Consider the following 22910-nt stretch of genomic DNA (forward strand, 5'->3'; position numbering starts at 1 on the left):
TATTGTATCAGAACTAGATAAAGAAACTTAGTTCGGCAATTTTACTATTGCCCAAGAGCAGCGCTTTCTATAAATTTGGCTCTGTGTGAACTTTAAATATAAATACATATCTCGCTTCAAAATGAATTTCATTTTTTGTGACAAATTAAATACATCTGGATTAACACTATATTTTTATTTCATCAAATTCTTAAGAAAAGTGGTTTATGACCAAACTATTTTAAGATATCTACGATCGTTAAGGAAACCGTTTGAATGAAAAATATTGATGAATTGCTTTGTTTTTGTCTTTTTTATTTAATCGTGTTGTGCATATTCAATCTATTTATGGATATAGTTTTAAATATTTAAAGAAGTATTAAAGAATATGCAAAAAATCAAATAACCTTTTTAAAATTTCATAATCTTTTATCGTGGCCATGTACGTAAAATCCAAATTGATTACCGATCAACCTCAATCTGTTTAAGTGACATCAGCAAATAATAAAATAATAATCCAAACTGACATATACACAGAAAATTTAAGCACATTAAGATAATATTTACTAATAAAAAATGTCTTCCTACATAAACAACATTTTTTTGAAAATAATTTGTTATTTATTTTGTAACGTCTCTGTGCATGTCCCACATTTTTGGTTACCGAATATTTACCGTACACCACAAAATGTTAAATATTACCTACTATTTTGACTCTTATAATTATTGAAACGAGTATGGTACCAGAAGTGACTGTAGAAGTCTGAACTCTAAGGAGGCGGTGCGAATAACGAAAAATTCTTAGCGTTAACTGTGCGAATTCCCTCGGAGATTGGAAAAATAACACATTTTTCTTAAAATGGAATAATGCATTTTTAGTTTTCCAATAAATTTTTTTTTAAAACTAAGCATCTAGAGAAAAAATTACAAGATTACTTTTAGCTTAAAACTGATAAAAATTATTTATTTTGAAAAAATTCAAAATTTTGTACTTTGGGAACACACAATGCAATAGCTCCATTTTCTTCGGCAATTTGCTAATAGAACATGCTTTTCACGGAAACGAGATATGTGAAAATGTGCAATTTTTAAGTGTTTTGGAAATAACAGTTCGGTTCTCTACGGATAGTTGATGTCGACAGTTGGTACAACAGTGTAATGTTAAGAATATAGTAGTTAAATTATTAAATATATCAGTTTTGAATATATTTGAAAAATCAAGATTGTGAATTGATTTTCTGTGGAATATTTAATAGAACCATTGCAAATAAATATTAACCGGGGGTAGAACGTTACCATAAAATAGCAGTCCAAATTCTTATTGATAATACAGAAGCTAAAAATTAAAAAAAAAAGTGATCCAAAAACATTATACTGCATGGTTCAGGTGGATCTAATGGTAGATAACGTTTAAATACTGATTTTTATTTCTCACTTATAGCCGGGAAAGCGTCCTTTTCTAGATACAGGGTCTTGAAATTTTAGAGAAAGGATATTGTTATGAATATTGATAAAACGATTACTTATGAAATGGGGTTTTATGGGCACCCATATCTCTGCGACTATCGTAATTAATCACAAAATCCCTAAATCATAAAAGATTCTTAGCACATACTGTAAAGTTTCCAATTGTTTTAAACAAGCGTTTTAGCAATATTAACAAAATTATACTTTTTCTTCCAAAAATTTCAATACTCTGCATCTAGAAAAGTAAGCTTTCCCGGCTATAAGTGTATTGAGAAATTGTCATTATTATAATGTTGTCTACCATTTGACGAAGTTTTGCGATTATAACTTTGACTACTTTTAATACGTTTGTGCAAGTGTTAATCAATGTAACGTTACTTGTCCATGGATATTTTCACATATTTTTATTTTGAAAACCAATTGAAGTCTTGAAAAAAGCTCAAATGAAACCTCGAACAAAGTTTATTTGAATTTGTCAATGAAAAGTAATTATCAGGAATAAAATTTTGTGTGCAAAATTATACGGCTTACGTTATATGGAGTTCAGTTATCATAAGTTGACTTCTTTATGGAAGTTCGTATTGGAAGAGTGATATATTAAAACGATTGAATATTTTAAACTTCTAATCTTTCCAGGGATTTGATATTATCTACTTAGCCTAAAAGTTACAAACAACAATGTTACATTGCAAACGAAAACGATAAACTGCCCAAATTTTTGATCATTAATGACAAATTCAACGTCATATTTCGAGCTTCAAATTCAAACTTTCAGAGAAATTTGAGAGACGCCTTTCTTTTTTCGAATCTCTGAATAGATTTAAAAAGTAGGCAACATTTTTGATTTGTATTTTTTAATTATTATTTATAATAGATATTGTTGTGGGTATATAAAATTTTTTGTGTGATACGTATTTGAAAATGAATAAATAAATACTATTCAAAATTTGCTTATTTTAACAACAAAACAATTCATAAGTTAAAAAAAAAAAACTTTCATTTTTGAATACTACAATATTTAATTATATTTTTCATGAATAAATTTCATTTGTCTTTTTTGTGTTTTTGTTTCAATTGTCGGAAGTCGTTATTTTCAAAGATGTTTAAAACAAATGTTATCGTGAACAATTATTAAACTATTTACGTTTAGTTAGATACTTTCATTTCTTTGGCACGAAAACATTCTGTTTTAGGTATTTCATGTTTGTTTTGTAACGTACTTAGTGCCAGCCATATGTAACATGTATTTAGGAAAAAATTTTAGTAAAATTTATTTTATTTATTTAACTTCATATATTAGTTATAAGTTTATTGTTATATCTTTATTTCGAAATCAGTTTTTCAGCCAGATGTTATTCTATTGTCGTCAGCTCAGAATCAGCAAAATTTTAGGTTATTCGATTGTTTGAAAGTAGACGAAAGGAATTCAAAATTCTATTACTTTCATACATTCAAGTAGAGCAAATAAAAATCATGTAATTTTGTTGAGCTTCTTATGTATTTTAACTTTGTATTTTAAGTTATTTAAAATTTTGAATAAAAATGTCTTCTGGCCAACTCATTTAGGTACATATTATTTTTTTGGATTAAATTTTAGGTCGAAGAAATGAAACATCGAGCAATGATTTATTTTTAATACGAAAAAATATTACCTTCTGAAATTTATATTGAGCTAATGAGTTAGAGCCTTGAAGCTTTGATTTCGAGCATTTTGTATTGTTAAACGAAAATAGGAAATTTGTTTGGAAATTCCAAAAAAGTATGATTATTTTCGAAATCTTCCTCTAATTTTTCGTATCATTATCATTATGCTTTAAATTCATTAATCATTTGAAATCATTGGCTACAAAGAATTTTATAAAACAGAGACCCCCCAGAATGTTCTTCAAGACTAATATATTATGATATACTTGTACCTAATAGGTTTTTGATGTTCATTGCAGTATAAAATGCAATATTATAAATTTTTCAACTTGGATGCACATCTTAAATTTTTTACAATAAGCTATAGAATCGAAAGTTTTCTTAATCTATAAAAAAATATAGTTACTATCGAAGATTACAAAAAAAATAGGGTAAGATGTAGTCCGCTGGGTATGTTTTACATTATTTAATCACTCTATAATTTCTAGACAGATATATTGCTGTTTATGAGACATCAAAGCAAGGGGTTTTTACTAAAACGCTAACAAACGGTAGAAAGATAAAGCAAGTGTATTTATTTTCAAGTAAAATAGAAACAAACATTTTGCCTTTTTGGTCATTTATTTACGGATTGCGCATGATCATTGTGTTCTTGTATTTTAAATCACATTGAACCTAAGTCAGTGTTTATTGGTGGTTATTTTGTTATGCATAATGTCGAGGAGGTAAAATTTTAAAAGGCATCATGTACCTTGCACGTATCAGATCCTTGCATCATGTATACATTTCTAATTTCTAGGTTACTGTGTATGGGTTAAAATAGTTTAAATGGGATAAAAGAAATATCATTCGGCCTTCGGCATTCCGCCTCGGAGTTAATATAGATACCAGTTGATGATATTATTGGACGCTAAGAGAACACTGTGACTGTAAGAGAATCTTGTTGGTTTGTCAATGTTTCTATCACATCATTCATATATTATATGATGCTGTTTTCTAGAATGATTTCTTAAAATTACACGTTGAAAAGAACGCCTTTAAGTTCAATCAATGAGGGTGATTCTAGATACATTATATTCTTGTACCATGGATTATAAGTTTTTATTGATTAGTTGTTTCGTATTAAACAGTACCAATTTTCGATGTGATATTTTACGCAAGGTTTTAAAAGACATATAAATGTAAATTTTGATGCCTGGTACAACAATCTTCCTTCTTATTTAGCCAGCACACTTTTGTTTTTAACACAATCGAGAGAAATGTCTGGTGTATATCTTTTATATTTAGAAGTGCATTGTTTACTGTTCAATATATTATTGATTTCTAAACAAACAAATAATATTTATCTATTTGTTTAACTATTTTAAATCTATTTATTTATGATGTTACAAATTAAATGAAAAATATTCATAAACTGTGTATGACATCTCTAACATCAACCATATCGAATCCAAAAGAGATATTAATCTATTTCACTCCACAGTTTGTACACGTTTCAGTACAAACAATCTTACAATTCAACAGTTGATTGCTCGTACGATCATGCTGGGAGCATAAAATTGATCAAAATAGAGTGTAAAAAAGAGTGCCTTTTTCGTTTCGATTGAGTTGAAGAGCCTAGCTAGCACGTATTACGCTCATGTAATTGATTCGTATTTCAAAAGTAATGAATGATGTGATATATGGAAGTAGATTGATAAGTTTTGTGTTACAGCAAAAAATATTTAAACGAAGATTTCAGCATTTTTAGACCGACTTTGTCATGCTAAGTTTAATTTGCTTACAATACCTAGCAGTTCCACTATATCATAAAGATCAAGGGACGCCGAGGTGATGATTCTTTGGCCGAGAACACACTAAAGAATTTCTTATAAGATTTTTTTATAAGAAATTCTCATAGTGTGTTCTCAGCCTTAAAAGGATAACAAGAACCTTGATTAAATCAACCTTAAAAATAAAAATCATTTTATTAAAATCAGCGCATTCGTTTTGAAACAACAGAGTGTGGCCTCGTTATGATTAGCTCAAAACATTTTTTATTTTGAAAACTTTTTTTCTGTTATGAAAAAAAAAAAAAAAAAGCAATTGGAAAAGTGATTTAGCTCAATATTTTACAAAACAGGAATGCCCGTCGTTCGATAAACTAAAAATTACAAATTTGTCGGATATCAAGTAATGAATACCTTGAGTCGTAAAATATGCGACTATTTTTCCAGATAGAAAAACAGTTTTTTTTAATTTCAGTTCTTTTTAACGTTTCTTTCAACAGGAACATTTTTCAGCACCCTATTATTTATTTATTTTAATAGGCGTGAAGATAAAAATAAAAAAAAGTTACTCATGAGAGTACGTGCTTATGGCCCACGTCATCAACTGCAAATAACTTTCCAAAACTTCCTTAAACAATGCAATGTTAATAATTTTATAACAACAAAGATGTGTTGCTTAAAGGCTAAACACGCGCTTTCTACGCAAGTAAATATTTGAGAGAAAAAAATGATTAGAGGATTTATTATTTAGTTTTTTTTTCTATATTTTTACTAATTATCTCCCTCGGTTGGGAAGTAAATAAATCTAGGTAATCCAGGTTAAAAGCTGTCACTCCATTGAGAATTTTGTGGAAAACAATTAATTACAATTACTTGTAACTTAAAAATTGATTTATATACATAAAAATTACATTTAATAAACTAGTTCTTATAAAATAGAACAAATAAAGTGATGCTATGCGAACTTTTCATTAAACTACATTTTTTAATGAAATCAATAACGTTTTAATATTAATTTTATGGAAAATTGAAAGAAAAATTTAATTTTGTAATAATATAAAATCCCTTATTTAGTTAATCCCACATTTATTAATATATAATTGAATGGAATATGATAACAAATTCAAATAGAAAGTGATTAAGACTAATATAATAAATAATATTATTTTATTTTTTATTAGATTATATTCCTTATTTTAATATGTAGTTTACTTTTATTTTTCATTACCAACTTAATCATAATAATAATAATAATGATAGTAAAAGAAAAAGAAGATCTGATCATCTTGTATGCGTTCAATTTATAATAAAATTAATAATTTATACGAATGAAAGGAAAATAAATTATTTTATTTTGGGTTTTTTTAATTAATAATAGATATGCAGTCAAACCTGAGTAAGTGAGAACTAAATAAGTGAGAATAATAGCCAGGACCCGTCATTTTAAGCTCCCAAAACCTCTATTAGCGAGAAACAGAAACCTCTGTAAGAGAGAATCGTTTTTCCCTCATGGACCTCCGTAAGTGAAAATGCTACTTATCTATGCCTTTATAAGCAGACAGTATATATATGCATAATATGTTGTGCATATTATGCACATAATTTTATCATATTACATTTTTACTACATTCATACTTGCTGTGACTTGTTATTGCTGCGTATCTCTATAAGAGAGAAACGTTACCCATGTACATGCATTATCGAGAACTTTTTTGTGTATGATTTATTTAGCGTGTGACTTATCAGAATGTTTTTATGTACCAAAAATGGAAGAAAAATAGAATAATATAGGTACGAGAGATGATTACGCATAATTTGATACTCATCAATCAGCATGGTAATAAAATCATTGAATATTATATTACAAATATTCTATAGCTAATCGATTTTTAATTGAATAAAAAATCATAGATTGAATAAAATTTTCCACTTTTCAAAAAACATTAATCTTTTCCTTTTTATTATTATTTTATACTCATTATATTTATATCTCAAAATCAAAACATGTACATTTTATGAGACCTTATATAAAATCGTTTTAATTAATTTACTAATATTCAATCATCAGTAAAGTTCAAGGTCTTCCAGACTTCTCTTCAGTTTTAATATTTATAAATAGGTATTAATCAAATCAGATATAATTGGTTAGTTTAAAGTTTTAAATATATAAATATAAATTTTTATAATATTATGGTTTAAATCTTGTTTGGATTAATGATTCCGGATCTAAAATGAATGCGAATTATTCGTTGAGATGAGAACAATGCGATCCCATACGTAGTTTTCTATTCATACTCTGCATCAATCTCTAGTTTCAACTCGCTGATTTAGTTAGTTTTTTTAGCATATCGTGATGTTTCAATTAGTACTCATTAGTACAAAATTATATGTCATGCCTTTGCCAAACTGAATAAATTATGAAGATCATCGCCAATTTTATATAGCTTACTCTCCGTTAAATTACCTTTCAAATGAAACCAAAAAAAATTAAAAACGGTTCATCCGTTTAGGCTCTACGATGCCACAGACAGACAAACACACAGACACACACACATAGCGCTCAAACTTATAACATCCCTTTTTTTTTATTCGGGGGTTAAAAATTGTTAAAAATAATAAAAATGGGTATTGATAATAAAGAGCACTTAAAAAATTTTATTTTTCGTTTTTTGAGAAATTATATTGGATAATTACTTTAATATGAATTCAATTTGTTCTTTGGTTTCAGGTAAGATAAATTCAAGACTCCGACATGAATTTACGGAATATTTTATCTCTTTGTGTGGTTGTAACACAGCCGACTACATGAAACAATTATACATTATATAATCAAACATTAATAAAAAAAATTGAAGAATTAGATTTACGATAAAATTAACGAGTGCCTAAAATAGTCATTAAACACTTTGTTTAAATAATAATATTTACAAGAATTTATAATTAGTATATGCAAATAACTATTTTGAGATTAATAATTATTTGCAATTATCATAAATTAATTGAAACCAGTTTGGTTTTTTTTTTTTTTAAAGAAATCAACAATTTTTATCTATAAAAATGTCCATGGTTGTTCAATTTATTGCTTTGAAGGCACATGATACGAACGCATGATTCAGATCTAACGATATGTGTATATTCCGATCTTACCCGACTATTGGTGACAATTTGATGACTAATACAGGTAAATAAAGATTTGCCTAAGGATAATTAACTTTTCCTAATTTATGTATATTTTATTAAAAAATTCAGTAAGAATAATTGAGCTTATGAAATTGATTTTAATAATACATTTTGTAGCCCGGTTAATTATGAAATATTAGTTGTTTCTGGGGGTTTCTCTAATCATAAGAAATTAATGTATTCAAAATATATTTTCATCACGTACAGAGCTTCCGTTTCCATGTTAAATGTGAATTATTAAATTTATGTTCAAAATGTTAAGTTAATGACGGTGGATTTATAAGATCGAACAAGAATCGAAGAATTCGCACGATTCTTACATATTTTTTTTACTATTGAAAATTTTGGGACTAGTTCTTTCTTCTTGCATGGTTTTTATATAAATTTACTTGTCGAGCGCAAATGGATTCGAGTGCAATCACTTAATTTGGCGCACACAATGAATTTTCTTTAAGAAATCAAGATTGTTATTTTCAGGGGAAGCAAAAAAGGTTTTTATCAAAACTGATAATCGTTTAATTGGGCTAAACTAAGTCTTTAAAATGTATTGCGGACATGGGTAGTTCAGGGCAGCTATCCTCCCTAGAACTAGATTTTCAATGATTGATGTGTGATCTAGATATGTGTGTATGCCAAAATACTCTTGTATTTATGAAATTTATAAGTCAAAAAATTTCTGATTTGCCCTCCTCAATATCAAAAATTTTTGTTTTTTCCTTCCTCCTTGGTTCAAAAGCTAGGTATGATTCATGATTTTACTATTAAAATTACTAGGAAATATTAGTCGTTAACAAGAAAATATTAGGAAAGTCAAAACATGTCTTAAGAATTACATTTACCTACGCCGTTTGTTTAGGTTTTTGTCGCAAAGATTATGTATTACTGTAATATTACATCGAAGTTTAAATTTCGAACGAATTTCGTCTAATTCGATTTATTATTTGGAAGTGAAACAGTACTATCTAATATCCAAACACACAAGTTAACAGACTTGACATCATATTTAGATTTTGATGATTTTTTCTATAAGTAAAATTTTTCCTAAATAATAGGGGGATAATCTTGATGCTGATAGACGTGATTACATGAAAGTGATATTAAAATTGATTAAAAACGAAGAAGTTATAAATAATCAAAGATTACATTCAAAGATTGCTTATCTCCTTTTACCAAAAGACAGTTTTATATGTAATCTCTATGGCAATACCCACATATGACGTCATGAGTGGGTATTTTCCTCTTTGTTTAATTAGGAATTTTAAAAGTTCATATTTCGCATACTAGTAAAGATTTTCAAAAACCAACTTCACTTTTCTATTCGTGATGTGAGAATTCTTCATCTGAAAAATTTTGCCCGATCCCCTCTTATTACACCAATTTCAATGTAAAATCATGAGAAATCAATTGAAAAGACCAATACTTAATAAAAACGGAAGCATTATTTAATAAAAGATATAAATTTTTGCATAATTTCAAGGATTTTGATGGAAAAGTCTCATAAACAATCAAAATTTATTATTGAAGATAAGATACTATGGAAAGTAATTTTTGTAAGTAAATACAACGTATTTCCTGTACCATAAATTAATGTTAAATAAGTGTTACGTTTGTAAAGTTTTTGTTTTTAGAAATCAATTTACATTAATGCCATACCGTACATCAAAAAAATACATGAATTTTTACTTAAAATTATTTTTAATCATAAAAAAATAAAACACTGTATTTTCTTAAAATTTAGGTTGACCTTTTTTCATAGTAATTAAATACAATTAAAAATATCAATTATTTTTTATAAATTTTAGTAAGTATATAGTTTTTAAATAAGTAAGTATTTATTTTAAATAAATTAAATGAAGAAAAAAAATTATTTTATTTTTCGTTATTAATTATAATTATATTTTAAGTTATATACGATGTTTTATTTAAAATTCGATAGGTAAAAATAAGCACTAAATCTTTAAGAAGGAGCGAATATTTTGTTTAAAGGAAATATTGTATGCTACTAATAATACAATTTAAATTTTCAAAATTAATAATTTGGGGTTAATTGAACGAAATTGATTGTCTGATAGAAGACTATAAACTATTTTCGCAGTTTTAGGTACGGTTTAATTATAGGTCATATTGGCTGTCCACGAAGGACACACTTAGGCTATAGAGCCCATTGTGATACCATATATGTGTTTTACCACCTTTCCGCTGATAATTTCATTTATCAGCACCTCAATTTCAGAGGCTGAGTGCACCTTCTTCATGCATATACCATGCACTACACCAGCCCATAATTAATTGTGTTGCGACGGCGGGAACCGAACCCGCTACCCTAAGCATACCGCGTACGGAATTGGTTACGCCTTAACCAACTAAGCTAATAGGACGACATTGTTTAATGATATAATGATATAATCTCATTAAAATGTAAAATTTCCATGCGTTTCTACTATCAAAGATTACAATTGCCTCAACACTCAATGTGGTAATTCGGAATTAGCTACTTTCCTGTTTGGTATTTTGCGAATGCCGCTTGTTCGGTAGTTCGTTTAATGATATTAAATTTCCATTAGATGCATTAAATGGAGGTGATTGTGTCTTTCTACGTTTGTTCTCCAATTTCTTGATATATGACTAGAAAAATGGCTTTCTGTGAACCTTTTTCAAACCGCCCCCAAAATATTCTTCGGATTGTTCTCATCAAATGCTCTCACGGCCACAAAATTTTTTACCGGGTAGTTTCCGGGTAGTTTTTGGTCAGAACGATTTGAAGAACATTTTGGAGGTGGTTTGAAAAGAAGCCATTTTTTTAGTCATCATTTTTCTAGTCATATAGGTACTATTAATATGATATACGTGTAGCTTTGATCGCAGGTAGCTCGAAAACTACTCGTTTAAAAGGTTTGTGGCCGTGAGAGTTTTTGATCAGAACAATCTGACGAATATTTTGGGGGAGTTTTGAAAAAGTTTCACAGAAAGACCTTTTTCATAGTCATATACTAAAACAATAATATATCCGTTGCTTTGATGAAAATTTTTGTGCCCGTGATACCGTGATATAGGATATTTTAAGGTGGTTTCGAAAAAGTTTTTTCTATCTAATAGTGCGGAGTCCTTTGATTTATAACGGTATTTTTTGTTGACACAGTAAACACACTGTATTTTTATGTAAAATAGTTTAATTGAAGACATAAATAAAGATATACAAATGTGTACCTACAATAATTGTTTTATAAACAAATTTATACGTAAGTATAGGTTCTCTAAAGTTTGAAGATTTTAAGTAAATACTAATGTTTTTCTTTTACCATTTAATTTAAAAAATAATAATAATAAAAATACTTAGGTATTATTATTACTCTTTGTGTAAAGTAATTAACGGACATGACTGATGAATTAAAAGGTTTTATTTTATTTATTTATTTATTTATACAATTTTAATAAAAATCAACAACTTTCACATATAATTATAAAATATTTATATTATATTTTGTAAACACAAGAATTCCTTAAAAACATAACCATTGATCCCTTGTCTAAGAATAACAACACATAATGCAATTTAATTGTCTAGCGTTAAGTAATTTGAGACGCTATTTAATTTAATTTTTCATTTCTTATACACCTATATGTTTGTATGTGGGGAAGGGTGAAGAACCAGGGATCAAAATTCTCATTTATTTACTTTATTTCAATATTTGCAGGCATGTAGCTTCCTTATCCTGGGCCATTTTGGATTTTAAAATTGTAAGTTACTTTGAAGATACCCTATTTCAATATACTATAGTGCTAGGGGTTAAGCAACGTTACGGAAAGTGGAGTTACGGTAGAGAGATTAAGGAAGAGATAAGTAAAAATATAAGGAAGCAGTTTCCCGCCTGTTTTTAGTCAGCTGGTATTAAGGTTAGTATTTATGCTGTAAGTAGTATTTGTGTGTGAATTTGGCGGTATAAAATCATGGAGGCGGGTGGTTTGAAAATTAACTAAAAATTAGAACCCTACTTTAAAATTTTGGAAAAGTGTCAATTTCTGGAAAAATTTAATTTTTAAAGTCAGTTTCTTATTTAAAGTCAACTTTTTTTCAAAGTTTAGGAAAACTTTTATGTTGAGGCTCCATTCCCCGAAAAGTAAATTTCTTTAATTTTGCAAGAAAATTTGGAACTGTTCAGAATTTATATTTAAAATTAATTTTTTTTAAATATTTTACCACTCAAGCAAGTGAATGGGCTAATTGTTAAAACGTCCTGTGTATGTAGAATAAGATAAAATGATCTGGATTTCGGAAAGTTTCCGAAAAAGTTCGACACAATTGACAACCCAAGCCGTAGGACTTATTAACTCCAGAAATATAAAAATATACCTACAGAATCAATACATAGTATAAAATAAAGTCGCTTGAATCTGTCTGTCTGCCCCTAATCTCTATGTATACTTAGATCTTTAAAACTACGCAACGGATTTTGATGCGGTTTTTTTCTAAGAGATAGAGTGATTCAAGCGGAAGGATTTTATGTATAATGTATTATAATACTTAAAAAACTTAAAAGGTTGTGCATCGATTACGCTCAAATATTGTTTGATAACACGACCAACTTCAAAGATTGTTTTTAGCTGTTAACCTTCGGGAGTGGGAAGGTTGAGTTAGACAATGGGGGTAAATAATAGAATATTTTTTAAATAAATCAAAGTAGGCTAACAAATAAAAGTGCATGACATGTACATTATAGAATTTTAGGTCCTACGCAAGAGGATTTCGGGGGAGTGGGTGAAAGTGGGGCTATTGTCCAGTAAAGCTGTAAAACTAGTTACAGCTAGTATTATACAAAACAATGACAAATCGTTTTTAAATCTTACATCGAACATTTCGATGAAGGAACCCATTCACTAAAATTTACCTGGAATAACGGATAGTGTATATATTCTAATATATCTACTACCTGTAAGTCACAATTTATATCATATATTTATTTATCTTACGAATATTTAGGGTATTTTTCCCTGCTTGTGGATTTTTTCCCTGTACATTGCATTTTATAAAAAAAAAAGGGCATATGAATGTTTATGGAGGATCTGGTGTAAATTTAAATTTGCGTTTTGTTAGTAATACTTCAACAGTTAAAGAAATATTTTCAATAAACAATAAATCTTCGGAAACAAAATAAAAACAAAAAAAATTGTTTTAATACATACCTTCATTATTTACATCCTTTACCAATAAATCCCGTGAAGATAACTCTTTCATCTGTGATTCCTCGTTACTATCATTAATAATTTCATTTACTAGGTCATCATTTCCTATCGTATTAGTAGTAGCCACAGCAAGAATATTATTACAAGAATCATTTGTTTCTTCATTAACATCATCTTCTTGAACATTATCTTGCATACCATTAATGTTTTCATCGATTGTTTCATCATTTTTATTGTTATTATTTACATTTTCTTCATTCTCCACTTGTTCGTCATTATTCGTTTGTTGTGTTTCAACAATTAATTCAATACTTTCATTACTGTTTGATTTTTCAACTAAAAATTGTACTTTTTTCCTAGGTATATTGTTTAATAAATTATTTAAATCATTCGTTTGCTGTTGTTGAATAGCTGGATTTGGTAAATAAAATTGGGTTTGGGATGTGGAAGAATGTTGTTGAACAATTGGGGAAGGTATACGCTCGGATGAATCGGAGCTATCTGTATTAAATGTTGATGTTTTCTTCAATATAGATTTAAATCTATTTTGATTAAATTTTTTTGGTATTTCCTCAATTGGTTTTTTTCGTGGCGGCCTTGACGGTAATTCTTTTGTTTCATTAATTTTTACAGGTTTTGGTAGTTCTTTCGTAGGTGCTAGAATTTTACGTTCTTTATTGACCGTACTTTGAACATTATTTATTTCAATATCCTCATAATAATTTGAGAATTTCTTTGGAATATCTTCAACTGAATCATGTAAACAATTATTTTTTCCCATTAACTCATATGGATTTACGTTACATTCTAATATTGAACGACGATTAGTCGGTGCTGCCGGGATTAACGGTGGTTGTTCTTCTATTAACCAATCATTTGCATTACGGTTTGCACTACGACTTCGATGTTTTTGTTGGGGTGACGGACTACGTCGTCCGCGCACCGTGTCGTATTTACGTAACGGTGATATACTCTTTGTACGTGTACGCTGTAATTCAGTTAATGTTAATCGTGATCGTCGCATTAAATCATACGGATCAGAGTTATCCAACTCATCCAAGTCAAATATACTTGGGCGGATTTTTTTGATACCATTTTTACTGCTAGTTTCTCTTACAGTATGATATTTATGACGATTATTTAATAAATTTTGTGATAAACCTCGAACAGTTCCACTAATTTGACCACGTATTGATTGATTTCCACGTACCGTGCCATGGTGATCATTAGCTGTCGATGGGCTATTAGCTGAAGGGAGCGGTAGTTTTGTACCCTTACATTTTTTACATATTGATGGGGATTTTTTGTTTGAGCTACGTTGTTTTGTTGTACCACCACAGGCACATAATACAACCAATGGTTGAGCCGGTGGATATGGTAAAATTAAGCCGGTTTGTGTGGGTGAGGGTGGTACCCCATATAACCATGTCTCTGTGTATCTCATTGATTGTGATAAACCTCCGTTGTTTCTTGTATGATATGGTGAACTGGTTTCTTGTTGATTCTGGAAACAAAGAAAAATTCTATTAGAAATTTGTCGGCATTCGATGTAGTAATATTACGGAGCCTTAAAACATCCTAGCTAATAAATTAATAAATTTGTTGTGTAAATATTTTGTGGGATCAGGTGACAAAAATATGAGACATATACAATACTTGAAATTACACAATTGAAGGAAAAATCAAAATAAAATATGAAATCCCACGATTCTTAGAATTGTGAGTTCGATGAACATAAATTTGGCCAAATCTATTAACAAAGTACTAGCATTATTTTTCTGCATTTTTTCCTGTTTATTGGATATTTTGCTGTTTTAAAGATTTTTTTATCAATTTTGCGGTTTTATTAATGAAAAAGAGATTGTCAATGCTTCTTTTCAATAAAACTGCGTAAATAATATTTGAATTTGTATATTTGAATACCTAAATCAGTGTGATTAAAGCGGATAGTAAAGAAAATTGTCGGTTAGGGTTGTCACTCTTCCAGATTTGACCAGGAGACTTCAGGATTCACTTTTCAACTTTTTGAAGGATATTTATTTCAATTTTTAATTATGAAAAAACTGGGTTAATAAAACATCAAAAATATCGTCCAGTATCCTGATTCGGTGATAAAAGTAGATTAATTTCTCTATTTACCGGCCTTCTGATTTATCTCCCAATTTTCCGGGCTACCACGCGGGTTTGAAGTGGAAATCCAAATATCGGTTGTATTTATTAATAGCTTTATTTTTATTATACCACGTGTCAAAAAATCTATTCATTAAAAGAGTTCGTATAAAAAAGAATTAATTGTACTTGATATTGATTGCATTTTTAGTTAAAAAGCACCGCCTCATATGTTTTTATTTTGCGTTTATTAAAATTGAAGCTAATAAATATATATCTATTAATCTCCAATAAAATGGTTTACACATGTTTTGCAACAGTTGAAATTAAACCTATATAATAATCTTCAAATTCCATTAATTCAATTACAACTAGTTTGATGTTGATTTGAATAATTAAAAAATCGTGAAACTTGTTCACTATGGTTTTTATGAGTATTTCAATTATAATTATAATTATTTTATAAATAATCTTGTTATTATATTTTAAATTGGTATTTTAAATGTTTTCGTATTTGGACTAGTAGTAAGTACTACTAACATCAAATTTTTTAGATTATTATTTAAAAAAAAAAGTTGTATTTCATAAAAAAGTTTTCAATCTAAACTTTTCATATATGGTAAGCTATTTTACATTCAGTGGAAAAAAGTAATTTAATAGATAAATTAGCTTTGATTTGACTGTTTTGTAATTCATTTAGATCATTACGATAGGTTTTCTCTAAAATGATCAAGGTGATAGAAATTGGTCATAAACAAAGTATCTTTGATATTTTTTAGCATGGTTTTATAAGCTTGCGGTATGTGTCTATGTTCACCCACGCTTATCAAGGATCAATGAAAATTTAATATTTTAATAAGTTTGTCCGATTATCCTGATCAGGATTAACGATTTTACAATATAAATAATGCATATAATTCTGGTGGAAGCGAATATAACACTCCATTATATTAATAAATAATTGTTTAAAAAAACTAAAAAACACGCTTTTGTAGGTAGCTAGCTGAACTAAAATTAGAAAAAAAAAAAACTAGAAAAAAAAAAACTTTAAAAAAACTAAAAAACACATAGCTGAACTAAAAAGTAGAAAATAATTTCTATTGGTTAAAAAAAATCATTTTATTGTAATCATTTCAATGATTAAGAAAAAAATCAATTCATTGTAGAAATAGCCATTTCAAAATATCTTTTTAAGATATTTTGTAATAGCCTTACTTTTACCAATATCTGTTAGTAGTAATATTTACAATAATTGAAATCTAGCACCCCACGCTTTTCTGCATTAAAATAATTTATTTATTAATCCCTTTTTTTTTTGGAACTTCTAGAAATTAGTTTCTACTTTCTAGATCAGCTAGTTACAAATCGTGTTTTTAACATTTTTTTAACATTTAAGGGGAACCAAAATCTATATTTTGTCATCCTCTGCATGGTGTCACCCTAAGCCTAGGCTTGAGGGACCTTAGTCTTAATACGGCACTGGATTTCATATTGGAAATATTTACTTCTTGTTAACTATACTTTTTAGTATGTAAATATTTCTCTTATGTAAATTTGCTGGTGTTAAAGGTATGATGTAGTAAATATACAATCTCTTTTTTTTTCTTCTTTACAATCCAATGTTGTTATAGATAACATTTTTATAACAACATCATTCATTACCCAACAATATCATAGTCTTCGTTCATCAATCTACTTAAAAAAAAATAAGAATCTGTTTTATAACTGTTCGAAAAATGTTGTTATTTCATAATATCAAGGTCACTTAAAATAACACTTTTCAAATAAATAATACATATGCATTAGTACGGCGGCCATGCAAGGTATTGCTTTGAATTGCGGGTACTTTGATGGACTAATGCTTATCTTTTGTATTTTTTCTGGTGGATTTTAAAGGGAGATTGTCTTAAATTGCTTGGTTCTGTAACGAAATATTTTTAAATAATATTGTTAGATATTCCAATTACAAAGCAAACTCATTTTAAACTTTTAAGCCTTCACGATACGCATAGCTCTTCTATTCTTTCCTATCTTGTCTTCAAAGACTTTTTTGGTAAACAGTAATACTATTCCTGGATTTATATAAGCACTTGGCTTACTAAGATTTTGATGTTCTTACAAATAAAATCTTATAACAAATAAATACTTCTTGAGTCAACTATCTTAATTTAAGGAAGTATGATCGCTATAAATATGACCGCTTAAAAATTAAAGTACCTGTAACAATTAAATATTTTTTTGGACCAAGAAAATGCTACCTCGCTACCAAGTTAAGAAGAGATTTTCTTGCAATTAGTACTAGTTTTCTTTGTTATGGAGACATCAATACATAGTATAAAGCAAAGTCGATTCACGCTGTCTGTTCCTATATTTCTATGTATGCTTGGATCTTTAAAACTACGCAACGGATTTTGATGCGATTTTTCTAATAAATAAAGTGATTCACAAGAGGGTTTTTATGTATAAACCATGCATAATATAGTAAACGCTAACGTATAATTAAACGTCCTTCAAAACAAATGTATAACTAAGCGTTATTGTTCCCGTGCAAGGTCTCTCTTGCTGCTGTACTATGTTTTACTTACATGATCAAAGTAAAAAAAAAACTAATTTATTTATAAATAGTTCATACATTTTACTCATATGTATTTATACAGTTTGCTATTGTCTGATTACTACCTTGAATTAGAATAATTGATAGGCATTGATTGATTAGTTTTTATTATTAGGTACCCACCTAAACATTATTCAAATCCAAATGTACTAATTAAGTAATGAAAGTTAGAGCAATCATTCGATTCAAACTGATTTTGCAATGATGTATGTTTCTATGAATGTGGATTTGAACAATTTAAGGCTTTGAGATCTGTTATAATTATACTATTTTCATTTTATTTATTAATAATGATGTAATTTACCCTCGTTAAACAGATACATATAGCAGAGTTCACCCACATCGCTACTTTTTCACTGTTATTCACTACTTACTTCAGACTTAATATAAAGAATGATACAGAATTAGGAATTTGTCATACGAGCCTTGTGTCACTACTATTGGCATTTTAATGTGAATTATCCCGAAATTCGTCTATAGTTTGAGGAGAAAAAAGGATATAAACAAGTGAAAACAAACAATTGACTGAGTTAATTGTTGAAATACCATGCATAGTCAGTGTTGATTTCTTTATCACATTACACATACAAACATGTGACACATACATAACTGATAATCAAGTATAGTACATATTATAAAATTTCCGCCTAATTGGCGCCCTCACGGGTAAACAGTGATGTTTTATATTTAAACTTTTGTTCTATTTCTAACGATTTACAAGATGGGTATAACTTCATGAATGAAGACGAAAAATAAGAACAAAATTTTTCGATATCTGTCTTGGTTTTCGAAATATCGATAGCTTAATAATTAAACTAAATTCTAAATTTTCGATATTTTGAAAATTACTCCATATGTCGAAAAATTTTACATTTTTTAAAATTTGTGTCCCCACTACATACATTCTTAATTAGTCGAGTACAACGTGTTGTTTTTTGTTTTCAATAATTTATGAAAGTTTTAATAACAATTTTTTATTTTAATTTCCACTGACTAGTTTTGGAGAAATCTATGAAAACATAAAGTCCATCTACCGTTTTCCCATCATACCAATGTTAAATATACCTACTTTTGAAGTCATTTATTTAAATAATTGAGCAACCCCCCCCTTCCTAAAATTTTCAAAATTGATTTAGACTTAGTCCAATTTCATATAAAAAAATCCAGCCTATTATCCAACATTGCTCTGACGCTCATACATCCTTAGACATTTGTATTAAGTGTAGTGTTTTGCAGTGGTGGCTAGTGTCAACAGTTGCATTAAATATAGGTATACAAATCATGTTTTCAAACCCCGAAGCTCAAATCAGAAACATATTTAGTTTTTTTTTTGTACCTAATACTTCAACTATTGCATTAAAATCAGCCCAAAAACTGGTTTTTATTTATTTGAATTGATTATAATGATTGGCGCCAGCTTCCAGTAGTAAATGTCAATCAAGATTTTGATTGACAGCGGCATTTTCATAAAAAAACAATTTTCTTAGTTTTTTTTAAACCTTCGTTGATTTTTTCAATTTTTTATTTTTATTCCTTCCATTACAATCACTAGTTCGTTAAATTTTTATTTTATTTAATTGATTTTCCATTTGTCGATAACAATTTGTAAATAATGGAAAGGAAATATAATATGTTAATCGTCTCAAATCGCACTATGATAAACCCATTGTTTGAATCTAAATCTTTTTAAGCCATGGTAGATAGTTTAATTATTTGCATGATACGTTGTTTTCAACAGATGTCTTTATTTTATTTGTACCGATAAGATGTCAATTGGTATTCAGGTTCTATTCACACAAACAACTGTATCGAAACTGATCTTGATTCTTGATTTATATACGCAATATTTTTTTAATAATGAGATATCCCATGTAACACAAACAAATTATTAAAATTAACAGTAAACATGACGACACCGAACAGATTTATAAATATTTCAATTTGTTCATATTTATTTAACATAAAATAACAATGGCTAATAAAACACAACTCTAGTTACACATTAATAACATTCATAGCCTTGATATATTTTACAAAAAGTAAAAGAAATTTCTTATACGCAAATAAGAAGGTTAAATTCGGTATGTTTGTTATAATATTAAGAATCCTATCTATTTATTCCATGTAAATATAATTCAATTCAATAGAATAATAAATATAAATAAATATATATAAATAAAAATTATAACAATTTCCACATATGTGTTGGATTTGTATTTTCTTTCATATAAATATGTTAATTTAAAAAATGTATTTATAAAATAAATAATTATATTCCGTTACAAAATTTATAATAAGACTAATTAATTAAATAAAATATGTCGAATTCTTTATAAGTTAATTCGTTTAAAAAAAATTTATTTTTAGTAGAGTGAAATTACGCCTTGTGTATGGATTAAAAGTTCGAGCAACGAAACTTTGGGGTTTTTCTTTTCACATCAAAATAAGTATTTTTTGAAATTTTTTACTTTCCCGGAGTGGTGCAACATGTTTAAAAAACAAAATGGCGTCAAAAATGAAATTTTTTTCAGAAATTTTATCATTTTTATTTTATATTCGCAAAAGGAGGCATCGGTGCATATCCAAATTTAGTAGGTTTGTAGTCCATGTTAAGAACTACTCCTCATGATTTTTTGGTGGGGTTTCGTCCCTTCCCCTCCCAGTTATATATATATGTATACATTCATATGGTAAAACAGTTCATTTGACTATAACTTGAAAAATATTCGATTGATTTTAATGAAACTAATATCAATAGTAGGTTTTATTACTTACAACTTTCGGTTAAAATTTTAGCGAAATCCGTTAAATAGTTCGGCCAAAATTTTGAATTTAGGAAATTGTTTAAAATGGCTGCCATTTTATGCCATTTTGTCCTACGAGGTTAAATTTTTTTTTAAATTGTAGCATTTTTTATTATCTTTCGATTTTATAATAAGTGGCTTACCCGTAAAATGACTCCTTGATCCATATTTTTGCGAAAAACGGAAAATTTGGCACTTTCTGGAAATAATTGTTTGGGGGGTGTATGGACTGGCTTTGGGGGGTGTTTTTTGCTTTGGCATGAAAAAACTATTTTTAAAAGAGGTCTATATGGTTTAAAGCAAAATTTTTAAGTTTTAACCCCCGCGCTGTAAGGGGGAAGGGGTGTATGAAATAAATGTGTCTTAAAAGATTTTAAAAAGAGGTCAAAATAGTTTAAAATGCTAAAGTAACCCAAAATTTTAGATGCTTTTATTAATATAGCACTTTTTACAACATCCTCCCCTTCCCCTCCCGCTTTCATATTTTTTTTTTAATTCAAAATAATTATGACGTATAAAGGGGTTTTTGGGGTCGCTGATCTCGAATTTTGCAATAGATTATTAAGAACAATTGTAATATTTTTAGGGGTTGTACTTATTTGGGCCAAAAGTTCGAGATCAGCGACCCCCAAAACCTCTTTATACGTCATAAAAATTTTGAATTTGCAAAAAATATGAAAGCGGGAGGGGAAGGGGTGGATGTTGTAAAAAGTGCTATATTAATAAAAGCATCTAAAATTTACTTTATTACTTTAGCATTTTAAACTATTTTGACCTCTTTTTAAAATCTTTTAAGACACATTTATTTCCTACACCCCTTCCCCCTTACAGCGCGGGGGTTAAAACTTAAAAATTTTGCTTTAAACCATATAGACCTCTTTTAAAAATAGTTTTCTCATGCCAAAGCAAAAAACACCCCCCAAAGCCAGTCCATACACCCCCCAAACAATTATTTCCAGAAAGTGCCAAATTTTCCGTTTTTCGCAAAAATATGGATCAAGGAGTCATTTTACGGGTAAGCCACTTATTATAAAATCGAAAGATAATAAAAAATGCTACAATTTAAAAAAAAATTTAACCTCGTAGGACAAAATGGCATAAAATGGCAGCCATTTTAAACAATTTCCTAAATTCAAAATTTTGGCCGAACTATTTAACGGATTTCGCTAAAATTTTAACCGAAAGTTGTAAGTAATAAAACCTACTATTGATATTAGTTTCATTAAAATCAATCGAATATTTTTCAAGTTATAGTCAAATGAACTGTTTTACCATATGTATGTATACATATATATATAACTGGGAGGGGAAGGGACGAAACCCCACCAAAAAATTATGAGGAGTAGTTCTTAACATGGACTACAAACCTACCAAATTTGGATATGCACCGATGCCTCCTTTTGCGAATATAAAATAAAAATGATAAAATTTCTGAAAAAAATTTCATTTTTGACGCCATTTTGTTTTTTAAACATGTTGCACCACTCCGGGAAAGTAAAAAATTTCAAAAAATACTTATTTTGATGTGAAAAGAAAAACCCCAAAGTTTCGTTGCTCGAACTTTTAATCCATATAACAGCCTTTTTTTGCTTAGATTTACTCCAGTATTTCTGAAAATAAATAAATAAGAATCAAATATCAAAATGGCAAGGTGAATGCACGCGAAAAACTAGTACAAGAAGGCTGCGTCAAAATTTTAATACCAGTCAAAATTGTTCGATTTATCTACCGTTTTTCAGTAATACTCGATTTCGTAATACCAATATTATAGAGGGTTGTATTAATCTTTAATAGATATGGGGAGTACGCATTGCGAAATGGATGCAACTTAGACTTCGCACTAAATTCAATTAAACTACCTTTAATTGAAGACGAGATATGAGTTTTGAAAAGACATAGACCCCATTTTAGGTCTATATCGATCGAGTATTGGTAAAAAGCAGCAGATAGATCGATATCTCTAGCTCGATGTGGGCAAATTTTACAGTCTGTCTGTCTCCCAGACCATTGGAAAAGTGCACTCAAATATTCAAACAGTACGATCTCTAAATTCATAATTAGGTCTTAATCATAAACTTTGAAATACAATGTTCGACGTTGGTCCGCATCGTTAAAAAGTTTTGTCTACAAAATGCATTCAATGTGATGAGATAACTCAATTTC

At 28.4% G+C, this 22910-nt stretch overlaps 1 protein-coding gene across 2 annotated transcripts in view; it reads right to left on the reverse strand.

The window, feature by feature from the left end:
• LOC123297550 (probable serine/threonine-protein kinase DDB_G0282963) overlaps positions 1–22910 on the reverse strand; it is an 82577-nt gene that overhangs the window by 14674 nt on the left and 44993 nt on the right. For both annotated transcript variants that reach the window (XM_044879258.1, XM_044879257.1), the window contains exon 3: positions 13221–14724. In XM_044879258.1, coding sequence (XP_044735193.1) covers positions 13221–14724 — 1504 coding nt within the window. The remainder of the gene's footprint in view (positions 1–13220; positions 14725–22910) is intronic.

The sequence above is a fragment of the Chrysoperla carnea genome, chromosome 4 (assembly GCF_905475395.1).
Source record: "Chrysoperla carnea chromosome 4, inChrCarn1.1, whole genome shotgun sequence".
Classification (NCBI taxonomy): domain Eukaryota; kingdom Metazoa; phylum Arthropoda; class Insecta; order Neuroptera; family Chrysopidae; genus Chrysoperla; species Chrysoperla carnea.